This window comes from Nycticebus coucang, chromosome 9 (genome assembly GCF_027406575.1).
Source record: "Nycticebus coucang isolate mNycCou1 chromosome 9, mNycCou1.pri, whole genome shotgun sequence".
Classification (NCBI taxonomy): Eukaryota; Metazoa; Chordata; class Mammalia; order Primates; family Lorisidae; genus Nycticebus; species Nycticebus coucang.
In genome coordinates this window covers 23,270,908-23,293,509 of record NC_069788.1, presented here as the reverse complement: position 1 = coordinate 23,293,509, position 22,602 = coordinate 23,270,908, and the positions used below count along the sequence as shown (strand labels likewise).

The 22,602-nt window shown below is 39.5% G+C and overlaps 1 protein-coding gene across 2 annotated transcripts in view; it reads left to right on the top strand.

Annotated features, from left to right (window-relative positions):
* Window positions 1-10,723, top strand: part of BEND6 (BEN domain containing 6) — a 46,267-nt gene extending 35,544 nt beyond the window's left edge. Inside the window, exons 5-7 of one of the 2 annotated variants that reach the window (XM_053603780.1) lie at window positions 933-1,125; window positions 2,698-2,834; window positions 9,465-10,723. In XM_053603780.1, the coding sequence (XP_053459755.1) occupies window positions 933-1,125; window positions 2,698-2,825 (321 nt within the window). In that variant the 3' untranslated portion in view covers window positions 2,826-2,834; window positions 9,465-10,723. The remainder of the gene's footprint in view (window positions 1-932; window positions 1,126-2,697; window positions 2,835-9,464) is intronic. The other variant, XM_053603781.1, reaches the window with a different exon arrangement.
* The last annotated feature ends 11,879 nt before the right edge of the window (window positions 10,724-22,602 follow it).

Here is a 22,602-nt window from a genome sequence, read left to right as displayed (position 1 = left end):
GAATCGGTTATCAGCCTCTGAAAATACGTCATCAGAAGTGAGAATTAAATATTAACTAACAATCTAACATTCAGAATATTTAAATCTCAGTGTGTCAGTTCCCTATTACTCTATAACTGACAAATTTACTTATTTCAAATAACACAAATTTTGTATCTCAGACTTCTGTAAGTCCAAGATCCTGTCAGGTCTCACTGGACTAAACCTAAGTTTTTAGCAGAGTGTTCCTTTCCAGAGGTTCCAAGGGAAAGTCTGTTTCCTGCTCCTTCAGGCCGTTGTAGAGTTCAGTTTCTTGTCATTGTAGAACTGACTCCTCCAGTTTCTTGCTGGCCGTAAACTGCAGGTCATTCCCACTTCTACGTCCACTTCTACCATCTTCAGAGCCAGCGATGGCAGGGCGAGTCCCTCTCACTCTTTGAATCTTTCTTCCTTCCTCTGCTCCTTCTCCTGAAGCACATTCCTTTCTCTCCTTCTGCTTTTAAGGATGCATTTGATTAGATTTGGCCGCCGGGATAATCTTCTGTCTCAAGCTACTTAACTACAATCACATCTACAAAATTGTTTTTGCCCTGCGAGGTCAATATTACATGTTCTGGGGATTCGGAGGTAGACTTCTTCGTAGGGCCATTATTCTGAATATACCACACTTACAAGGAAGGGTTGAATATGGGACTAATTCTAAAGCACCAAATCCAGTTTATAGGACAAGAATTTGCAATGTACCCTGGAAGAAATACCTTATAAGTATTGAGAATCATCTCAAAGATAACATTTGACTCTAACCCCTGAGATGTAAAATATATATTAAAAATATAATAGGTCACCTTAACGAATGTTGATATTGTTTTCTGGTATGTCTTAACTCAAGTAGTAATACATTTTCCCAGGTATCATTTTCTTTTTCCAATTTCAATGATTGTTTTGTTTTTTAGTTCAAGATTGAGAAATGGCAGATTGCCCGTTGTAATAAGAGCAAGCCTCAGAAGTTTATTAATGACTTAATGCAAGTGCTATACACAAATGAATATATGGCCACACACAGCCTGACGGGAGCAAAATCCTCTACTTCAAGGGACAAAGCCGTAAAACCAGCTATGAATCAGAATGAAGTTCAAGAAATCATAGGTGATAGTATGATTGCATTATATCGTCATATGAATTTAAAATTAAGCTACCACTCCAGGGCAAGTCATTCTTTGATGATCCTTTTTAAAAAAATGTATTTTTCTATTAAGGAAAAATGTAGGGATAGTTCTAAAGCTCTCATTAAATATGGGAACTTTTACAGAAAAACTTTACGTTAAAGTGATTTTTCAAATAAAACTAAACTTTACACCATTTGAAAGTTTGAATTCATAAAATTCATTGCTTTAGAAAAGTACATTTTCAGGTTAAGCTTCATGGCTCACGTCTGTAATCCTAGCACTCTGGGAGCCCAAGGTGGGAGAATTGCTTGAGTTCAGAAGTTGGAGACCAACCTGAGCAAGAGACTCCATCTCAACCAAAAATAGAAATCTGGGTATTATGGGGTGTACCTCTAGTCCTAGCTACTCAAGAGGCTGAGGCAAGGAGAATCACTTGAACCTAGGAGTTTGAGGTTGCTGTGAGCTGTATGACACCACTGCGCTTCACCAGGGGGAGCCAGAGAGAGACTGTATCTCAAAACAAACAAACAAAAAACAAAACAAAACAGAAACAGTAAATTTTCAAAATCTTTTAATTAACAGTTCACATCTTGTTTTCTCATTCTTATCTTTCTTATCTTGGTTAAATTTTTCTTCTTTTGCTTTAGAAAGATAGAGGTTAATTTAACTATCTTATTTATGGCTAAAAATATTAATAAATACCCTTAAATATAATCACCTGGACTATCTAGTTAATTTTTTTTTTTTTTTTTTTTTTTGCAGTTTTTGGCCGGGGCTGGGTTTGAACCTGCCACCTCCAGCATATGGGGCCCGCGCCCTACTCCTTTGAGCCACAGGCACCGCCCCCAGTTAATTTTTTTTGCAAACATCCAACAAATTTAGGATGCTGTGAATCCAAGCTCTATAAATAAAGTCATTTCTTAGTTGGAAAAGGACCAGTAATAATGTAGTTGTTTTGACCGATGTTGGGAATGGATAAAAATGAATTCACTAAATGAATTTAGTGGCTCGCACCTGTAATTCTAGCACTCTGGGAGGCCAATGCCAGTAAACTGCTTGAGCTCAGGAGTTCAAGACCAGCCTGAAAAAGAGCAAGACCATGTAGCTAGGCATTGCGGCAGGTGCCTGTAGTCCCAGCTATTCGGCAGCGTGAGGCAAGAGGATCAGTTGAGTCCAAAAGTTTGAGGTTGCTGTGATGCCACAGCACTCTAACTAGGGTGACAGAACAAGACGCTATCTCCATAAAAAAAAAAAAAAAAAAAATTTACATTTTAGAGCACAAGACAGCTCAAAGCAAATGGGTAAAATTAAAGTTGAGTGATACCATTGAAACAATTCTGTATCATTTCAGTTTATATCTGACCTTCTGATATTTCTTGATTTACTTTTATAAACCTGCCTATATATTTGTCTGTCTAAATATCTCATGGGTGTAGAGGATACCTTTGTAAAATGGAAAAAAATTATAGTGTAGAATCTTTCACCATAGTTCATACCTTATACTGCAAGGGCCTCATAAAGTGTTCTTGTGTGTTCTTATTGTTTTTTACAGGAGTAACAAAACAATTATTTACCAATACAGATGATGTTTCAATTAGGAGAATGATAGGGCAAAAGCTAAACAACTGTACCAAGAAGCCAAATTTAAGCAAAAATCTTAACTCTCAGGATATTAAGTAGATTCTTTTGGTAAGTCTTTTAAATCTTCACGATCCTTCCAATGTGGTTAAAAAAAAAAAGTGATACTTTTATCTGTGGAATAGCATTTTCCAGCTACTCTCCTATAGAATATTAATAATGAGCAAAATGCTAATGGGTATTCCTGAAGGTAATGGTGGGGATGGGAAGGGGATTTAAATTTGGGAAATGCTGGGTTAAGTTGCATAGGTTTTCCTTCCCCAGAACATCTCAGATATTTTGACATCCTTTTATCCTGCCCATGTGTACCAGAAATCCCTAAGAAGGGAATTAAGCATGTAGTGTTTTCCATATGTGTTTTACTGAGAAAATTTTCTTCAAAGATCTCGTGTTACCTTGAGGGTGGGGATAGAAAGGAGCCAAAGATGGAATTCATGACTATTTGGGAAGTGTGACTCTGAATGGAGGAGGTTCAGTCCCTCGGGAAATCTCTGAGGCATGTCACCACTGTAATCAATCAAAGGCATGTCACTGCTGGCTAGAAGTATTGAGGGGCCGCATCCTCTAGGTTGCTTCTTGTCATCTTTGAACCTTCACCTCAGTTGTTATAATTTTGTTTGTTTGTTTTTTGTTTATTTTAGTTGTTTATTAAATCATAGCTGTGCACATTAATGCAATCATGGGGCACCATGCACTGGTTTTATATACAATTTGAAATATTTTCATCAAACTGGTTAACATAGCCTTCCTGGCATTTTCTTAGTTATTGTGTTAAGCCATTTATATTCTACATTTACTAAGTTTCACATGTACCCTTGTAAGATGCACCGTAGATGTGGTCCCACCAATTACCCTCCCTCCGCCCATTCTCTCCCCTGCCCTCCCCTCCCTTTCCCCTTTCCCCATATTCTTAGGTTATAATTGGGCTATAAATTCGTTTAATAAGGGTTTTTACCAAGAGGCTTGTATTATACTGAGAAAGAGAATAATTTGTTTTTAGTCAGAGGTCAGAGGGAAATACTCTTTATGGTCAGGCCTTGCCTCAGGTAAAAGTGTAAAGTAGAATTTTGTATCTGCCTTAGTTGCCCACTGTCCTGGCCAGTTCACCTCTGCTCACCCTTTCTCTCTCTCCATTATCTTGATGGAAAATGTATATAATTATGTTATTAATATTACTGCTGATTATTAGAGGTATATGGGAAATGAGGGTAAAAGATATCACTACAGAGATAGCTTTTTTCTTTCCATTTTCTTTATTTCTATCTTTTATTTCTACTTTGCATATTCTCTACTTAATTCTAGCCACCTTTGAGACCATCTTCCTTGTCTTTATTTCTTCTGACCATGTTTTATTTATTTATTTTTTGTTGTTGCATTTTGGCCGGGGCTGGGTTTGAACCTGCCACCCTCGGTATATGGGGCCCGTGCCCTGCTCACTGAGCCACAGGCGCCGCCTCCTGACCATGTTTTAAATGGGATGTAATCTTCCCTCCACCCATCGCTGACCACCACCACCCCCAGTCCTCCCCAGGGGTTCCTTAGCTCTCTTGCTGGACAACTAAGGTCAGCTCTGATGACCGTCAGCAATATCTCTCTTTCTAAGAAAATACTTCTAACAATTGTGGTGAAATTCTTTCCCTTGGCTCACACATATTGGTTAATGATGTAAAGAACAATAGATGATAAAGGTATTTGTATCCTTTTTCTCCCCCAAGTGATTATAAATTTCAGTTGATTGTGATTCTCAATATAAGATAATTGTTTAAATGTGCCCTTACACAGGTGTCCAACTGGCAGCCCACAGGCCACACGCAGATTATTTGAGGACTATTTTGCTTATGATGTCAGATATTGCGAAACATATGTGCTGACCTTTTCTTTCTTTCTTTCTTTCTTCTTCTTTTTTTTTTTTGCTCATCAATTTTCATTAGCGTCTGTGTATTTAATGTGTGGCCCAAGACAACTCTTAACTCTTACAATGTCTGGCAGAAAAGGAAAAAGGTTGAACACTCCTGCTAGAACTGCTCATTTTGACATGAGATTACCTAGGTAGCCTGTTGTGTTATGACAGATTTCTCTTTCTAATATTATATTACCAGACCTCCAAGTCCTACAGCTACCTTTTGGAGCACATGATTATATTTCAAAACTCCAAAAAGCATTTTAATATCCTACCCTCTGCCTTTTTAATGTCTCAGATTGTCAAGGGTAGACACAAAACTCATTTGTAACTATATAATCCCACAAGGTGTTGAAGAAATGAAAGTTAAAAGATTTTATGTAAGTTTTGCTTTTTTTTCTTTTTATTTGAGACCACGTCTCAAGCTGTCACCCTGGATAGAGTGCCATGACATCATCATAGCTCACAGCAACCTCCAACTCTTGGGCTCAAGCGATCCTTTTGCCTCTTGCCTCAGTTTTTCCATTTTTAGTAGAGATGGGGGGGGAATCACACTCTTGCTGAGGCTGGTCTTGAACTTATAAGCTCAAGCAATGCACCTGCCTCGGTCTCCCCAAGGGCTAAGATTACAGGTGTGAGCCACTGTGCCCAGCCAATTTTGCTTGTTCTTGACAGTACTAGTGTTATTAAAATCACCTGGCTAATGCATTAATTAAAATAAGAACAAGAGACAGACCTTTTGCAATGAGCTTGGTACAAGTGGGGCCTGAGCTTTGCTTTGTGGTGTCAATCACTTAGACTAGAAATGCATATATCTTGAATCAGGAATGGAGATTAACACTAGAATGAAATTTTTTAAATTGTATAGATATATTCAAATTATGTCAGAAGTATAGATAAATTCAAATTATTTCAAAAAGAGCAAGAAAAATATTCTGGGAAAGACGGGGTTACATAAAAAACCTAATTTGGACAACCTTGATGTTAGGCAGATATAGCACCACCTAGTGGCAGGATGCTATGTTTTTTCCTCTTTGGGGTCATTCAAATCACTGGCGCCTGAAGGTGACTCCTAGTAATTCAGGCAAACCACCCTCCTGCCCTACCTCACAACCAAAAGTATTCTTTGGAAAGTAGCTTTCTTACCATTACAATTAACAAGATAATATGTGATGCAAAATCACGTAGATGTCTAGAAATTCCCGTGCATCTAAGAAGCCTAGCAGCCTCTCCCCTTGGTCTCTGTAGTGACTGTGCTCTCTACCCAGTAGTGAGCTCAGGTTGTCACTGGTGGCCTAGATTCAAAAGGGCACCTATTTCCCAGCTAAGGCTCACTTCTGAGAGGGTAACTCCTAAATTCCTTTCTTCCACTTTTTTCATGTATTCTCACTCAATTCTTCTAGTTGCCTTCCAGTTGCCTGTAGCTCTCACATGCTAAGACTTCTCCATTTATTTATTTCTCTCTCTTATGGGAACTACAGAAGAATTTATTAAGAATTACAGAGCATTAGGCTATCATCTCTATAACATCTCGCTAAGTGATCAAACAGCCTTCTGGAATATCAAAGCTGCCTCAGCGTACGTAATATTACATAAACATATGTTATAACATAAAGGTGATCTAAAACAGTGGTGCTGTAAAGGTGGGGTGATGATTTTTCCTCCTTCCTCCCATCAGGGGATATTTGGAAATGTCTGGAGGTATTTTTAGTTGTTTGTAGAGCTTTCACTTCTTTGGTTGAACTGATTTCTTTTTAGCTATTACAAATAGGATTGCTTTTAGGCAGTGCCTGTGTGGCTCAGTGAGTAGGGTGCCAGCCCCATATACCTAAGGGTGGCGAGTTCAAACCTGGCCCCAGTCAAACTGCAACAAAAACCAATAGGGTTGCTTTCCTGATTTCTTTTTGAGATTGTTCATTATTGGTATATAGACATGCTATATTGATTTTGTATCCTGCAACTTTACTGAATTCTTTTATTAATTCAACCATCTTTTGGTTGTAGTCTTTTTTTTTTTTTTTTTTTTTTGAGACAGAGTCTTGCTTTCTTGCCCTCAGTAGAACATCATGGCTTCATAGCTCACAACAACCTCAAATTCTTGGGCTTGAGTGATCCTCTTGCCACAGCCTCCTGAGTAGCTGGGACTACAGGTGTCCACCACAACACTGGGGCTTGTTTTTCTAGTTTTAGTAGAAACAGTGTCTCACTCTTTCTCAGGCTTGTCTTGAACTCCAGAGCTCAAGCAATCCACCCACCTAGGCCTCCCAGAGTGCTAAGATTATTTATGTTGAATAAAAGTGCGGAATGTGGTTATCCTTGCTCCAGATCTTAGAGGAAAGACTTGATTTTTTTCCAATTCAGTATGATGGTAGCTGCAGGTTTCTCATATATGGTCTTTATTATTTTGAGGTGTATTCTTTCTGTACCCAGTTTTTTAAAGAGATTTTTACCAAAAGGATGTTAAATTTTATCGAATTGCTTTTTCAGCATGTATTTAAAAGATTAAATGGTTTTTTGTTCTTGGTTCTGTTTGTGTGGTATATCAAGTTACATCTGCATGTTGACCCAACCTTGCATTCCTGGAATGAATCTTACTTGATAATGGTGAATGAGGTGCCTGTACTCAGTGAGTAGGGCACCAGCCACATTCACCCAGGCTGGCAGGTTCAAACCCAGTCCGGGCCAGCTAAACAACAATGACAACTGCAACAAAAAGAAATGGCCGAGTGTTGTGGTGGGCGCCAGTAAGTCCCAGATACTTGGGAGGCTGAGGCAAGAGAATTGCTTAAGCCCAAGAGTTTGAGGTTGCTGTGAGCTGTGATGCTATAGCACTCTATCAAGGGGGACATAGACAGACTCTGTCTCAAAAAAAAATGACAAATGGTAATGATGAATGATTTTTTAATACATTGTTGCTAGCATTTTGTTGAGGATAGTTTCATCTATGTTCATTGGTGATATTGGCCTGTAATTTTCTTTTTGTTCCACTGTTCCTCTACCTCATTTTGGTACCAGGATAATACTGGCCTTATTGAATGAGTTTGGAAGTACTCCATCCTCATCAATTTTTTTGAAGTGTTTGACTAGGATTGGCATTAGTTCTCCTCTGTTTGGTAGAATTCAGCAGTGAAGCCATCAGTTCCTGCTTGTCTTGATGGGAAATGTTTTGTCATAACTTTGATCTTGTTACTCATTATTGGCTTGTTAAGGTTTTCTTTTAGTCATTGATCAATCTTAGTAGGTTGTATACTTGCATGAATTTATTCATTTCTTTTTTTCTTCTGAAGTTATTCCTAATAGTCTCTAATGATTCTTTGCATTTCTGTTGTCTCTGTTTTTGTTTCTGATTTTATTTATTTGAGTCATCTCTCTCTTCTTTCTTACTCTAGCTAAATGTTTATTAATTTTGTTTATCTTTATTGTTGTTGTTCTGAGACAGGGTCCTGCTCTTTTACTAGGCACAGTGACACAATCATGGTTCACATAACCTCCAACTCCTTAGCCGAATGGATCATCCCACCTTAGCCTCCTGAGTAGCTGGAACTACAAGCATGAACTGCCATGCTAGCTCATTTTTTTTCTTTTACATAGTCTCACTGTGTTGTCCTCTGTAGAGTGCTGTAGCATCACAGCTCACAGCAACCTCAAACTCTCGGGCTTAAGCAATTCTCTTGCCTCAGCCTCCCAAGTAGCTGGGACTACAGGCGCCCACCATAACACCTGGCTACATGCTAGCTAATTTTTTTTTTTTTTTTTTTTTTTTGTGGAGACAAGCTCTCACTATGCTGCCCAGGCTGGTATTGAACTCCTTGCTTTGTTCATTTGAGGAAGTTATGGTTCCCTGATTGTTGTTGCTCCTTGTGGATGTCTATCTATGCCTTTGCGTTGAACAAGTCATTTATTCCAGTCTTCTTGGTCTGGCTTGTTTTGGTTTTTATTGGATATGTTTCATTAGAAATTCTTTGTAATGTACCACTTGATTTTCTTTCATCCCCCTCTGCTAAGTTGTTGCCTTCTTGTGGCATTGGATAGAATCTTAATCTAAGATTTGCCTCAATTCTAGGAAACAATAAAGAGTGCAACCCCATCCAAGTGGGGGAGGTCTCAAAAGCAATATCCTGGTAATGTGGGAACCTACCCAGGCGACCTGTGGAACAAACCTCCTACACACAGTGCTGCTGAACGGCCATTCTGATTTGGCGCCTCCTTTGACTGAGTTTTCAGGGCCGGGTTTGTCGGCCCCTTCTTTGTCTTTGGCTGTCCTCAGGGATATTGTTTTCCTATAGGCACTGATGCTTTCCATGGGTTGAGGCAGGAACAGGTCTCTTCAGGGAACCTAAGATCCTTGGGGAAGCTGGTTGCCCCCCTTGAACTTGCTTTTTACATTGTGGAAACTGTGAGTTGTAGAGAAACTACTTTCCTGCATGGTGCTGGGGAGACTCAGAGAAGCGGAATCACGGACATGGAAGTCTGAGTCTCTTACATCTGCTCAGAGTCTGGTCCCTTCTGTATGGCCACAGGAACTGTCTCAGTCTCACATTTGAGTTCTGAGATCTTGCTGGTGATGATCTTGGTGCTATATACTTGGTTTTGGCTTTCTGTGGGAGGGAGTGCAGCCAGCTTGCTTTTGTGCCACCATTTCGGAATCAGAAGATGTTGAACAATTTGTATTTTTAGTACAAATTTGAGGTAAATACAAAAATAAACCACCCAACTGTTAAACAATGTTATAAAACCTTTAACATAAAATTTCCCTATTTTTTGAAATTTGTTTTTTATAGGTATTATAGGTATCTGTAACAAAGCTCCTTCCGTTCTAAATCTAGCATTGGATTTTGTGGAGAATCTGCAACCTTCCTGGCAGTGAGCAGAGACATACATCTGCAGTGACAAGCTGTAAGACATCGTATTATCACTGGGCTCCCCGAGGGACCAACAAGCTCGCTGAAGAAGCTGCATGTAGAATCCCTCCTAAATACCAGTGATGCATCAGACCAGAGAATTTCTCCCAATCAAATAAGCATGCAATATCATGTTTTGGAAATATGCATTTCCTGATTCCCCCATACTACTCTGTACAGCTAACTTAACTGGATAGTCACAATTCTTATCATAGCAACAAAAATTTCGACCTTTAAGATTAGTCATTGTCCCAACTGATCATTATACATTTATTATTACCAATGACTCCTCCTTAGAGTTTTTGAATCTTAGCATAAGTACATGTTTGGAAAAGTAAACAGTGAAATAATCAATGTTCACAAACATGAGAGCAGCAAATTCAGATAATCATGAAAATATGATAATCATGACTAACAAGTAATAAGATTTTAGCAATAAAATTATAGAATTATTCCATTGTTTAAAAATGTATAAAATAGGAATATGAAAAAATCTTGCAGGTGTCAAGATTTTTTTATTTTAATATGATACTACTCTAACATACACACACACATACAAATCCAGGTTTGGGGGATTGTTAAACCAATGCATTGATTTTCAGAATTTTCTTTTTGCTTGTTTACCAGACATGTTTTAACTTTTTATTGCCCAAAGTATATTAACTACATATGTGTAATATAAAACATCAGTATCGCCTAAGACATTCTATAGAAGATATAACATCATATCTATTTGGTTGACTATGTTGCTAAACTGCTTAGTTTTAGCTGATTTATTTTAATCACAGCAGAAGAAAAATGAGTTGAAACAATCATATGGGTTGAATAATCACACACACAAATCATTTTGTAAATCAATAGAAGATTAAACACCCAAAGCCTTCCTGCAGGTCAGGTTGTCATACATGATAACTCTACAATGAGAAGCCATGCTTCTTCACTGCACAAGGTCATGTTTAAACTTGGAAAAGAGAATGCTACAATAGTTACAAAGTTCAATATCCCAGATCCAGGGCACATTCCATAAATGTTGCTTGATAACAATGTAGTGGTATAAATTAAATGTTCTTAAAGAAATAACTTATGTAACATTTGCTACTTTTACTTAAACATAAATAAATCCCACTGAAAAGATAAAATGTGTTTTCTTGTTTCTTTATTAATATATAAAATTCAGGGAAAACTTTTTTTTAGGATGATAGCTTCTTCACGCACATATTGGAATATTATCATTGTAATTTGACTATCTGGCTCTAGTTTATTTTTCTTTTTTTTTTTTTTTTTTTTTTTGGCCAGGGCTGGGTTTGAATCCACCACCTCCGGCATATGGGACCGGCGCCCTACTCCTTGAGCCACAGGCGCTGCCCTCTAGTTTATTTTTCTATGAAAGGAAATACAGACGATGTTTTGAAAGGTAAATAAATTTAATATTTTTATTGATGAATGATAGTCTTACTAAGATGTAGGCTATTTGGTTTTTTAAAAAAACCCTATCAGATACTGTAGTTTCTGTCTACCTTTTTTTGTGTATATAGAGGTAAATAGCCTTTGCAAACATAACAGTATTATTCAACTGGAATTTGTATGGTTTTTCTCTAACATATTTTGAAATATATTGATAACTTTATAGGTAATATAACAAACATTTTTTATTCATTTTTGTATATTGGTCTGAATGAGTTAGAAAATAAGAAAACTAATAAAACCAGAGAGACTGCCCATAAAGCAATTCACATCATATGTCCATATGTTATGTATTCACATATAAGACTTTAGAATATGATTAAAATAGAATCCTTTAATAGGTACGGCAGGGAAGGTTTATTCAATTAATGAAGCTGAGACAACTAGTAACTGGAAAAAATGTTACATTTCTACTTCAAACCATATTACATAAAGAATTTCAAACTAACAAAAACCAAAAAAATACTCAAATAAAAAATTTAAATACATTAACATTTTTATATTCTTGGAATAGAAAGGACATTCTCCATCTGAAGGTAGTATAGCAAAAGTGCTAAAAATAATGAATTCCTGTCTGTGTATTCTTTGGTTTTCTTACATGGAAGTAATCATTTCATTAAAAATTTTACTCTGTGGTGAATGTGTGGTCGGCATTTTCGTCAGTTCTATGACATAATTTTTCTTGTGAATGTTTTTCATGGATTTGTCAGTTTTGCAGCTCTTTCTCACATTTTTTTCTTATAAAATCTTGTATTCATGCTATGTCATAGCCTGTCTTAAACATCTATTTCTTAATGACTTGGATTTTTTTGGACCAGCAATTTGCAGGTTCATTCATGGGTGGTAGAAGGCCCCGGGATTTCCATCTAGGCTTCAGACCCTCCAAAGGCCTCTCCTTGCTGTCGCAGAGACCACCGATTCTGGTGGGCATGACTTTTCTGGGAAATCTTTTTGTATGTAGCCTTACACCTCTGGTTCTCTGATGCAAGCTGAATCTGGAAGGGTTTCTGTCACCAACTCTGCATTCCCCAGATCCTTTAGCATCTGCAAACAAAGGACAGGACCCCTGCACTTCCAGGGAAGCCCTTTTACCTTCAGAGAGTATGGGGTTTTTTGATGGACCTTTCTGAGATGCTCTGTTAAGAGCCTTCTACATAACCATCTTTTCTCTCCCTATCCAATCTTGTAGCTTCTGTTAAAGCTCAGATTCCCACAAGCCTGTGCTTACTCAGTTAGATTTGTGGATTAATAATTTTGCATTTGCAGGTGAGTTCTTCCTTTTTGGGAAGTATACTTTGCTGATGCTGTCTGAGATCTACCACTCACGATGCACCTTGACATTCCCTTTGTATTTTCTGTCCATTTAACTTCTTTTAGCAATTTAAAAAATAAAACAAAACTGTAGATTTTGCGTAGTGCAGAGGTTCATGCCTGCAATCCTAGTACTCCAGGAGGCCAAGGTGGGCAGATTGCTCAAACTAAGCAGTTCAAAACCAGGCTGACCAAGAAAGAAACTCCATCTCTACTAAAAACAAAAACATTAGCCAGGCATTGTGGCAGAGGCCTCTGTTCCCAGCTACTGGGGCTGCTGAAGCAAGAGGATCGCTTGAGCCCAGGAGCTAGAGGTTGCTGTGAGCTAGGCTGACACCACCACAGTCTACCCGGGGCAACAGGGTGAGACTCAAAAAAAAAAAAAAAATTCTATGGATTCTGCAGATTTTCTCTCATTTACTTTGTTAAAAGGAGTAGGTCAAGGTATTTTATTGTTGTTATTTTTGACATTCTGTTTTTATTTCTCCTTGTTGGTTTTTTTATTTCTTAGAGGAAGAAAAAGATAGGTCAGTCTGCTCACATATTCATATATAAGAGATATTTCCAATGTTGCTAGATAAAATATGGATGTCCAGTTAAATGTGAGTCCGTTGAAATATGAATGTTTTTAGTTTAAGTATATCCAATGTAATATTTTGGAATTTATTTACATTAAATGATTACTCATACATATGAAATTCAAATTTAACTAAATATTCATTTTTATTTGCTAAATGTGAAAGCCCTATGCTACCACGAAGCCTAATGTCATTCTAATTATCATTCTGTTATTCAGACTGTGTTTATCCATTCTCCCAGAGGCTCATTAATTTTTGTTTCCTTGATAGAATTTGATGAACATGTGCCTGTGGTATATCTTCTTTCTTATTCATGATGCTGGACACATGATAGGACCTTTCAAACTAGATCCTTATAGCCTTTAATTTGGGGGATAGATATACCCTGTTTCCCCGAAAATAAGACATCCTCCAAAAATAAGACCTACTTACAGGAAAGATAAGGTGTCCCCTGAAAATAAGACCTAGCGCGTCTTTGGGAGCACACCTTAAAATAAGACACTGTCTTATTTTCGGGGAAACAGATGTATTTCCAGTACTCTAATTAATTTGTGGATTTAATTATTGTATATTGATCACTTAAATCTCCTTACAATTTTGTTTGTTTGTTGTTGTTTTTTAAGACAGGGTCTTGTTCTGTTGCCCAGACTACAGTGCAGTGGCATCATCATAGCTCACTGCAAGTGATCCTCCTGCCTCACTCCTAGCAGCTAGGACTACAGGCACATGCCACCACAGCTGGCTAATTTTTCTATGTTTAGTAAAGACAGGGTCTTGCCGTGTTGCTCAGGCTGGGCTCGAACTCATGGCTTCAAGGAATCCTCCCGCCTCAGTCTCCCAAAGTGCATGGATTACACCCAGCACTTTGGGTGCTGACAGCCACCAGATCCACCCTCCTTACAATTTTTAATATCCTTACTTCTTTTTTCTATTTTCTGGAAGATTTTCTTTGTTATATATCTCCAAAATGATCCGTTAAATTTTTTTTTTTTTTTGTAGAGACAGAGTCTCACTGTACCGCCCTCGGGTAGAGTGCCGTGGCGTCACACCGCTCACAGCAACCTCTAACTCTTGGGCTTCCGTGATTCTCTTGCCTCAGCCTCCCGAGCAGGATCCATTAAATTTTTAATTTGAACCCTCAAAATTCTAATTTCTCAAAGTTATTTCTTGTGCTCAGATTATTCTTTCTTCATCAAATTATAGGCTTATTTGTGCATGCTGTATTGTTACACACTAAATGTTTGTGTCCCGCCACCCACCACAGATTCATGTGTTGAAACCTCATCCCTTAATTTGAGGGTATTTGGACATACAATCTCTGGGAGGTAATTAGGTCATGAGAGCAGAATAGAATTAGTGTCCTCAGAAAAGAGGCCCCAGAGAGATCCCCCATCCCTTCTGCCATCTAAGGACACAGCAAAAAGCCAACTGTCTGTGAAACAGGAAGCAGGCCCTCAATGGACCTTGAATCTGCTGGCACCTTCATCTGGACATCTCAGCCTCCAGAACTGGAAAAAAGACAAGTTTCTGTTGTTTAGAAGCCATCTCATCGATGGTATTCTACCTAACAAATGCAAACATTGTGACCTAATCATTTGTAGCCTCATATTAATCTGAAAATTATCTATGGCATTTTGTTATAGTAGCCCCAGGTGACTAAGATAACTATGTCTCTCTGGAAATTTAAATTACTATTGTCCTGCTTTTTGAAATATCTATAGAAAATCAGTTTCACCCAAGATTCCTTCTTATTTTCATTTTCTATTTCTTTTTCCTCCTAAGGGTCTTTCTATAATATCTACGATTTTGGGGTTTTCTTTCATTTGATAAGTCACTGGATAAGAAGCCAGCTGTTTTGTTGGGATATGTCAACCTAGGATGACTCAGGTCATATATATCCCTGATATTGATAGTCTTTTCAGTAGGACTGAATGTTTTTCCAAAATGATTCCTTTGGTCTTTTGGGTTTTTTAATTTTTTTATACAGGTCTGAGAAAGGGGACTAGAAGGCTCTCCTGGTTTTGACCATATTTGGCAACATTCCAAAACCAGACTTAACAATTATTTTCATTTTACCTGTGCCTGGAGCCTTACCTGGAATGGTCAATGAGCACTGGCTTCAACTCATGTCACCAGTAGTATTAACCCTTAACAAGAGAGTCAGCCTGTCCTTTGATGCTTTGAAGCCAGCCAGGCTTTGACTTCTGTCTAGCTATGAATGTCCTAGATGGCATTTTTTTTTCTTTTTTTTTTTTTGTTTTTGAGACAGAGTCTCACTATGTCGCCCTCAGTAGAATGCCATGGCGTTACAGCTCACAGCAACCTCAAACTCCTGGGCTTAAGCAATTCTCTTGCCTCAGCCTTCCAAGTAGCTGAGACTACAGGTGCCCACCACAACACCTGGCTATTTTTTCTTACAGTTGTCATTGTTGCTTTGTAGGCCCAGGCCAGGTTTCAACCCCCAGTAACCTCTGTACTACAGGCGCTGAGCCCCTAGATGGCATCTTCACCTGTGTACAAGGCTGTTTCACCTACAGTTTAAATCTTTTGTGTAATATAGCCACCTCTTTAAATCCAGCTAGGTCTGGATAACTTGCTGCATGCAGTTATAACTTGCTGCATGCTTCACCTTGCACTTTTCTATTATGGAGATAGTTCTTTATTTAAACCTCACGAACTAACCTCTGCTAGCTTTTTTTTTTTTAAGACAGAGTGTCACTCTGTCATCCTGGGTTGAGGGATGTCATGGCTTACAGCAGCCTCAAATTCTTGGGCTCAAGCAATCCTCTTGTCTCAGCCTCCAGAGTAGCTAGGACTATATGTGCTCACCATGACAAATGCTTAATTTTTCTATTTTTAGTATAGATAGGGTCTCGCTCTTACTTAGGCTGGTCTCAAACATCTGAGCTCAGGTGATCCAGGCCTTGGCCTCCCAGAGTGCTAGGATTACAAGCATGAGCCACCACACCTGGCCTAGGCTAACTCTTTTTAAATCTGTATCTCAAATCTTCACAGCCAAGATAGACTAGAAACTGATTTGTTCTTATAATCATAGTAAGGAGAGCCAGGTGCAGTGGCTCATGCCTATAATCCTAGCACTCTGGGAAGTTGAAGTGGGTAGATTGCCTGAGCTCACAGGTCTGAGATCAGCCTGAGCCAGAGCAAGACCCTGTGTCGAAAAATAGCCTGGTGTTGTGGTGGGCTCCTATAGTCACAGCTGCTTGGGAGGCTGAGGCAAGAGAATCACTTGAGCCCAAGAGTTTGAGTTTGCTGTGAACTACGATGCCACAGAAACAGAATTTCACTGAGGGTGACAAAGTGAGACTCTGTCTCAAAAAAAAAAAAAAAAACTAAACAAAAAAGCAAATGTAAGGAGAATCCAATGGACATGTGAAAGATCATCTAGTAATAATTTTTATAATTAGGAGTGGATCCAAGTATCTCCCCCATGTATGTATCTTCTTTATAAATTAATCCAATTGTGAAATTGTATTATGTATGCACGCATTATAGACAGTCTTACTCTGTTGCCCAAGCTTGAGTGCTCTAAGCTTAGTCTAGCTAACACAACCTCAAACCTCTGGGCTAAAGCAAACTCCTTTGGCCTTAGCCTCTTGAGTAGCTGCGATTGCAGACGTCTGCCACCACACATGGCTAATTTTTCTATTTTTATTTATTTTTTCTTTTTATTTTCTTTCTTTTTTTTTTTTTTGCGACAGAATCTCAAGCTGTCACCCTGGGTAGAGTGCTGTGGTTTCACAGCTCACAGCAACCTCAACCTCCTGGCCTTAAGCTGGGACTACAGGCACCTGTCACAACACCAGGCTAGTTTTTTCTATTTTTAGTAGAGGTGGGGTGCACTTTTGCTCAGGCTAGTCTTGAACTCATGAGCTCAGGTGATCCACCTGCCTCGGCCATTCAAAGCAGTGGAATTATAGGTATGAGCCACCATGCCCAGCCCAAATGTGACATTTTAAATTGTGTAAACAAGATTGTGTGGCAGGAAACCTCTTGATATAAGCTAGAAAAAAATCCAGCATCCTTTGTAAATGTCCCAGAAAAGAAAGGGGCCGGAGTCAGATTCAATTAATGGCTATGTAACAGCTCAGTGACAGTGAGCACACTAACACATGGATCTTGGATTCTAAACACCATTTGGCACTAAAACTGAATGACCAACAAAATGTGTTTGGGAAATTTTATTATACGAGAGAGTAAGAAACTGCTCAAAAAATTATGGTCACATGAGTCAGCAAAAGGGATTCCAACTGGCTAGATTGCAAATCTGGGTCAAACTGAACATTATTTAGGACTGAGTGGAGTACCTCATGTCTGTAGTCCCAGCACTTTGGGAGGCTGAGGCAGGAAGAATGCTTGAGGTCAGAAGTTTGAAAATGTTAGGTAGTTTAGTTAGACACAAGAAGGTGGATGGTGGCTGCAATTAGACTATTTCAGACTGGCTTAGCCTCAATCATTATGAGAATAGGGCTGAGACCTTTCAGGTGGGTTGTTTTGGGGAGCTTCTTATTTGGGGGGGGAGTGACAAATGTCTCAGGGATTTTCTGACATGGACAGAAAGGGACAAGTTGTTATAAAAATATGTTACGGGAACAGAGTTGGTCAAGACCCTAGGAAACTTCTAAGCAACTGATCTTTACAAACAAAAAAAACAAAAAAAAAAAGTTGTGTATAAAATCCAGCAATGTGCTTTCCATGATGCCTGCAGTCTTAAGGACGAGGCCCAGCCTGCTATCCAGGTTATTAAGATAAACACTTCCTTTCTTGCTAACATTTTACTTGCTCTTGTTCTTGTCAATTATTTCAGTGACTAACTTGAGCTGTCTCTGTACTGCTCTAACAAGACCAGCCTAGGCAACATAGTGAGATGCTACCCCTAGGACAAAAATAATTTTTAAAAAATTAGCCAGGTGTCGTGGCAGGTCCCAGCTACTTGGGAGGCTGAGGTGAGAGGATCACTTTTGTCCAAGTGTTCAAGGTTACAGTTAGTTATGATTGTGCCCCTGCATTCCATCCTGAGTGACACAGCGAGACCCTGACTCTTAACTAAAAAATAATAGTAGCAAAAAAATGAGGACGGCAATGGATTATAATCCATTAAATTAAATAGAAACCCATAATGATAATGAATAGATAAATCCACAAGTAAGCCAGAAAGGAAGATTTCATTATACTAATTGACTATGGTAGAACGCCAACTGAAAGTGTTGGAAGAGTGGTAGAGTCAAAAAATCATTTCGCAACTTTCACAGTAAAGATCTGTTCTAGGAAAAATAATCAGAAAATACCAAATCTTACAGTGTAAATTTCAAGAGCAGAGGATATTCACATGGTCTCAAAGTATTACCCTACAGATTGCTTATAAATTGCAAGGGGAAGAATAGTAACTATGTAGTGGAAAAAGTGGAAGAATAACAAAAATACCTTGACTAGGTAAGTCCCTTATCATCAATAAGGCACAGATGAAGATCACATGTCTGCAGATGTGATTCCCTCCAAAGCAACACAAAATCACTTAAGAAGTCTGCTGGCCAGAAAAGTATAACCTGAATGTCATTATTAGAAAATGCTGACAATCTCAAACTGAGGAACAGTCTGTAAAATAACTCACCTAGGCATTGCTCATAGCTCAGGGGATATAGCGCCGGCCACATACACCCAGGCTGGCAGGTTCGGACCCGCCTGAGCCAGCTAAACAACAATGACAACTGCCACAAAAAAATAACTGGGTGTTGCGGCGGGTGCCTACGTTGGGGGATGAGGCAGGAGAATCGCTTAAGCCCAAGAGTTTGAGGTTGCTGTGAGCTGTGATGCCACAGCACTCCACCAAGGATAAGATAGTGAGACTCTGTCTCAAAAAAAGAAAAAACCAGACTAAAAATTCGTCTACATTCTTCACTAATGTCAGTGTCACGAAAGACGAGGAAAGCCTGAAAGACTGTTCCAGATTAAAAAAGAACAAACTGTTATGAAAATAAAATGCATTACGTGATAGTGGACTGGATAGATCTTACTCCGGAGGAAAAAATACCATTAAGGGTTTTATTTAGACCATTGTCAAAATGAAATGCAAACTATAGATTAAATACAAGTATTATGTATGAAAGGTGCTATCTCACTGAGAAAATTCCTTCTCTAAAATCACAATCAGAAACTTTGTTTGAAAATGTAAGAATGGGGCGGCAGCGGCCCTGGGGCGGAGCGCGAGAGTGAGCGAGTGGCTGAGTGAGTTTACCCCTGTGAGGCGGTGAGAGGCCCGGGGCCTACCTCAAAGGAGCGGGGTCGCGGCGCCGGCCAGCAGCGGGCCCCGTCCCGGTCCCCGGGCCGGCGGCGCGGCGGCGGCTCGGTTGTGAGGAGGCGGGGAAACGGGCGTGCGGCCCCCGCCATGGAGGGCATGGACGTGGACCTGGACCCAGAGCTGATGCAGAAGTTCAGCTGCCTGGGCACCACCGACAAGGACGTGCTCATCTCCGAGTTCCAGAGGCTGCTCGACTTCCAGCTGAACCCTGCCGGCTGCGCCTTCTTCCTGGACATGACCAACTATGCCTCAAGCAATGCCAGCAAAGAGGCTGCGAGCCTAATTTTTATCCCACTCTTCACCTAGCCCTATCCCGGATGATGCTCATCTATTAATGGGAGCCTAGTAGCTGTGGATGATAGAGGTGATAGGCCTTTTCTGCAGAAATTTTAAAGTTGCCAGTGTTAAGGCCGGATGAGATGGCTCACAACTGTAATCCTAGCACCTTCAGCTCTGATGAATGTGGTGTCTTCTGTAAGACATGATGGACTTAGTGCTTAAGTGTTTATTACACGGAAATGGGGTGGAGTCTTTTGTTAAGTCTGTATCAGAGAAGCTCTTATCCACCATGCCTTCAACTTAACAAATGACTGTATTCCATGAAATAAAATGTGAGGTTGTTTTTTCTTTAAAAAAAAAAAAAAGAAAGAAAGAAAATGTAAGAATGAAATAATCCTCTTTTGGCTGGAGAAGCAACAACGTTGAAATAGAGACTCAGCTTCACATTTCAACCCTAATGCACAGATAGTTAAACACTCAAGGAAGAGGTTTCTGACCACGAGGTTCCCATATCTGTATAACTGTCTAGTTTTCAAGTTTTCAAGATCCTGGGTCAATTATGCAGTCCAAATGTGATGATGATTTCTTTACACATAGCCCTAATCAACTTTGAATCTACCAAAACATTGCCTCACTTAAATTTCACCTATTTCTACTCTTCCTTAACACATTAACTGCCACGAGACTTGTATTTAACTCATGTTAGTTTTGAAGCTGGGGCCTTGAGAAGCTATGAAATCTCTGCTCATTGTTTTCACCACGAATAGGTAGGTTCCCCCAATCCCACCACCCAGCTCCAGCCATGGGCTTAAGTAAGCCAAGGTGCTGGACTATATTCTATGATAACCATAACTTCCATTGTGCATTTTGCTGAATGTTTGCATGTTAGCTGTATGGAAAATTGATGAAACAGTATGCAGTGACCTGACATTGTTGCACATACTTAGGGGGTATGATCCAGAGATCATTATCCAGGACCATCCAAGGTCCACTCTGGACACAACTAAATACCTGTGGAATGATAAAAGATTCACTTCCCAGAAACACATTAAATAAGTATGCTGTGAGTCCCATATAGCTTATATAGTGTGCTTTTGGGGACCAGCCCCAAACTATGCTATGAGTTTCCTCCCAGTGGCTGGCAGAGATGAGAGGATGAGAGAAAAATGAAAAGTCAAGACAGGAAGAGAAAATTTTCTGAAGAGCAGCTGGGTTGGGAGTCTGTCCACCTGCAAAAGTGAAGACCGGTGGACAGCTCCTTGCTCCAGGCTAGCTCCATTTTTATTGCATATACCATTGTTTTCAGGCGTCCTCAAACTTTTTAAACAGGGGGCCAATTCACTGTCCCTCAGACCGTTGGAGGGCCGGACTAGTTTAAAAAAAAACAAACTATGAACAAATTCCTATGCACACTGCACATATCTTATTTTGAAGTAAAAAAACAAAATGGGAACAAATACAATCACACCACCTCATGTGGCCCGCGGGCCACAGTTTGAGGACCCCTGGTACTAATCATCAATCTAATGAGGGAATGCTAACCCTTATGTCATGGTTTTTGCTGGGCTTAAATATTCTAACCAAACTATTTCTTTAACAAATTGTGTTAATTAGACTGATTTACCTTTTACTATTATTGTTCTAAGTTATTTATGATCTTAACACAAACACAGCATGGAACAGGGAATACAGTCCAGGAGCAGGATGACAAAGCAGACCCCAATTAGGCTTCAAACACAAATCACACGGTGGCACTCAAGAAGCCCTCTGCTCAGACTGACTGACACTTCTGACCATACTGAGGTGACAGAAGAAAGGAGAAATTTTTCTCTTCATCTAGTCCTGAGAGACCCTGTCTCTCTTTAATGAGGTTTAAATGTTCTGCCTTCCCTAACTCCCCAACAGCACTCACTGTCCCTGAGAGGGAAGCCCCGCCAGGGCCAGCCTTGCCTGCTCAGTGACCTGGCAGTGAAGTGGTGCTGGGGGAGGGGTGAAGTTCCAGCAAGATAGCTTCCTCATCTTAAAGGGGCCAGGCTTTGAGGCAGTGCATTTTGCATCAGATTTTGGGTTTCTCTGATCCACTTCTCTTCCTGTCTCTGTTCCCTTTTGCCCATCATCTGCAATCATTTTCTTAATTCAATTCCTAACCTACTTAAACAATTGAATACTGGCTTTAAGCTTATTAAATCATTAGTAGCAATGCAAGCACTTCAAGATATGACTCTTCCCTTAAGTACCCATGTGTGCATCCACAGTGTGTAGTGTAAATACTGATATAGCATTGTGTGAGTTGGATATAACTCATATAAGAAAACAATAAAAAACAAATTTTACATTAAATTAGAAAAGATTGTTTTGTTTTGAAGTTCTTATTCTATTTCTGTAATAAAACACTGTGGTCCCAAGGAAAAAAAAAATTATTTTTTCCAGTGTGGCAGTTAATGTGTTAAAAAATTAGCTGGGCATCGGGTACTTGGGAGGCTCACTTGAGCCCAGGAGCTTGAGGTTGCAGTGAGCTATGATGACGCCACTGCATGCTACCCAGGTGACCCACAGAGCCATACTGTCTCAGAGAAAAAAAATACTCACAATAACTTGTTTTTTTCCTTTGTATGGTGAGATGCCTCGAAGTTCCCTGTGTGACCCGGTAAGTCAGGGTCAGAACGACAAAAGTGATTTTCTAGGACTTTTCTAGGACACATTTGCCAACAGTAGGTGGTGTTTGGCTGATAGGGCTTAAAAAAAAGCTTTAAAAGAATGTTCTCGAAATTTGTTTTCATAAATTTGATCTGTTTACCATTTGCATATTAATATTGAATAGAAAAAGGTGGACCATAATTTTGGTAAAACAATATCGGAGCAAACCACAAAATATTTTAACATCATTGCTCTATAGACCGATATCTGGGTGTAAAAAAGAGAGAGAGGTCAACCGCTGTATTTTAGCTCTGCAGAGGCCAGGAGGGACGCATGCGCCATAGCTCAGCGTGGGCTTCCTCTCCACCTGTGCTGGGGCGGTCTCCATGACGACCGGAACTACAATTCCCAGCATGCTGAGCTGCGCGCGGAA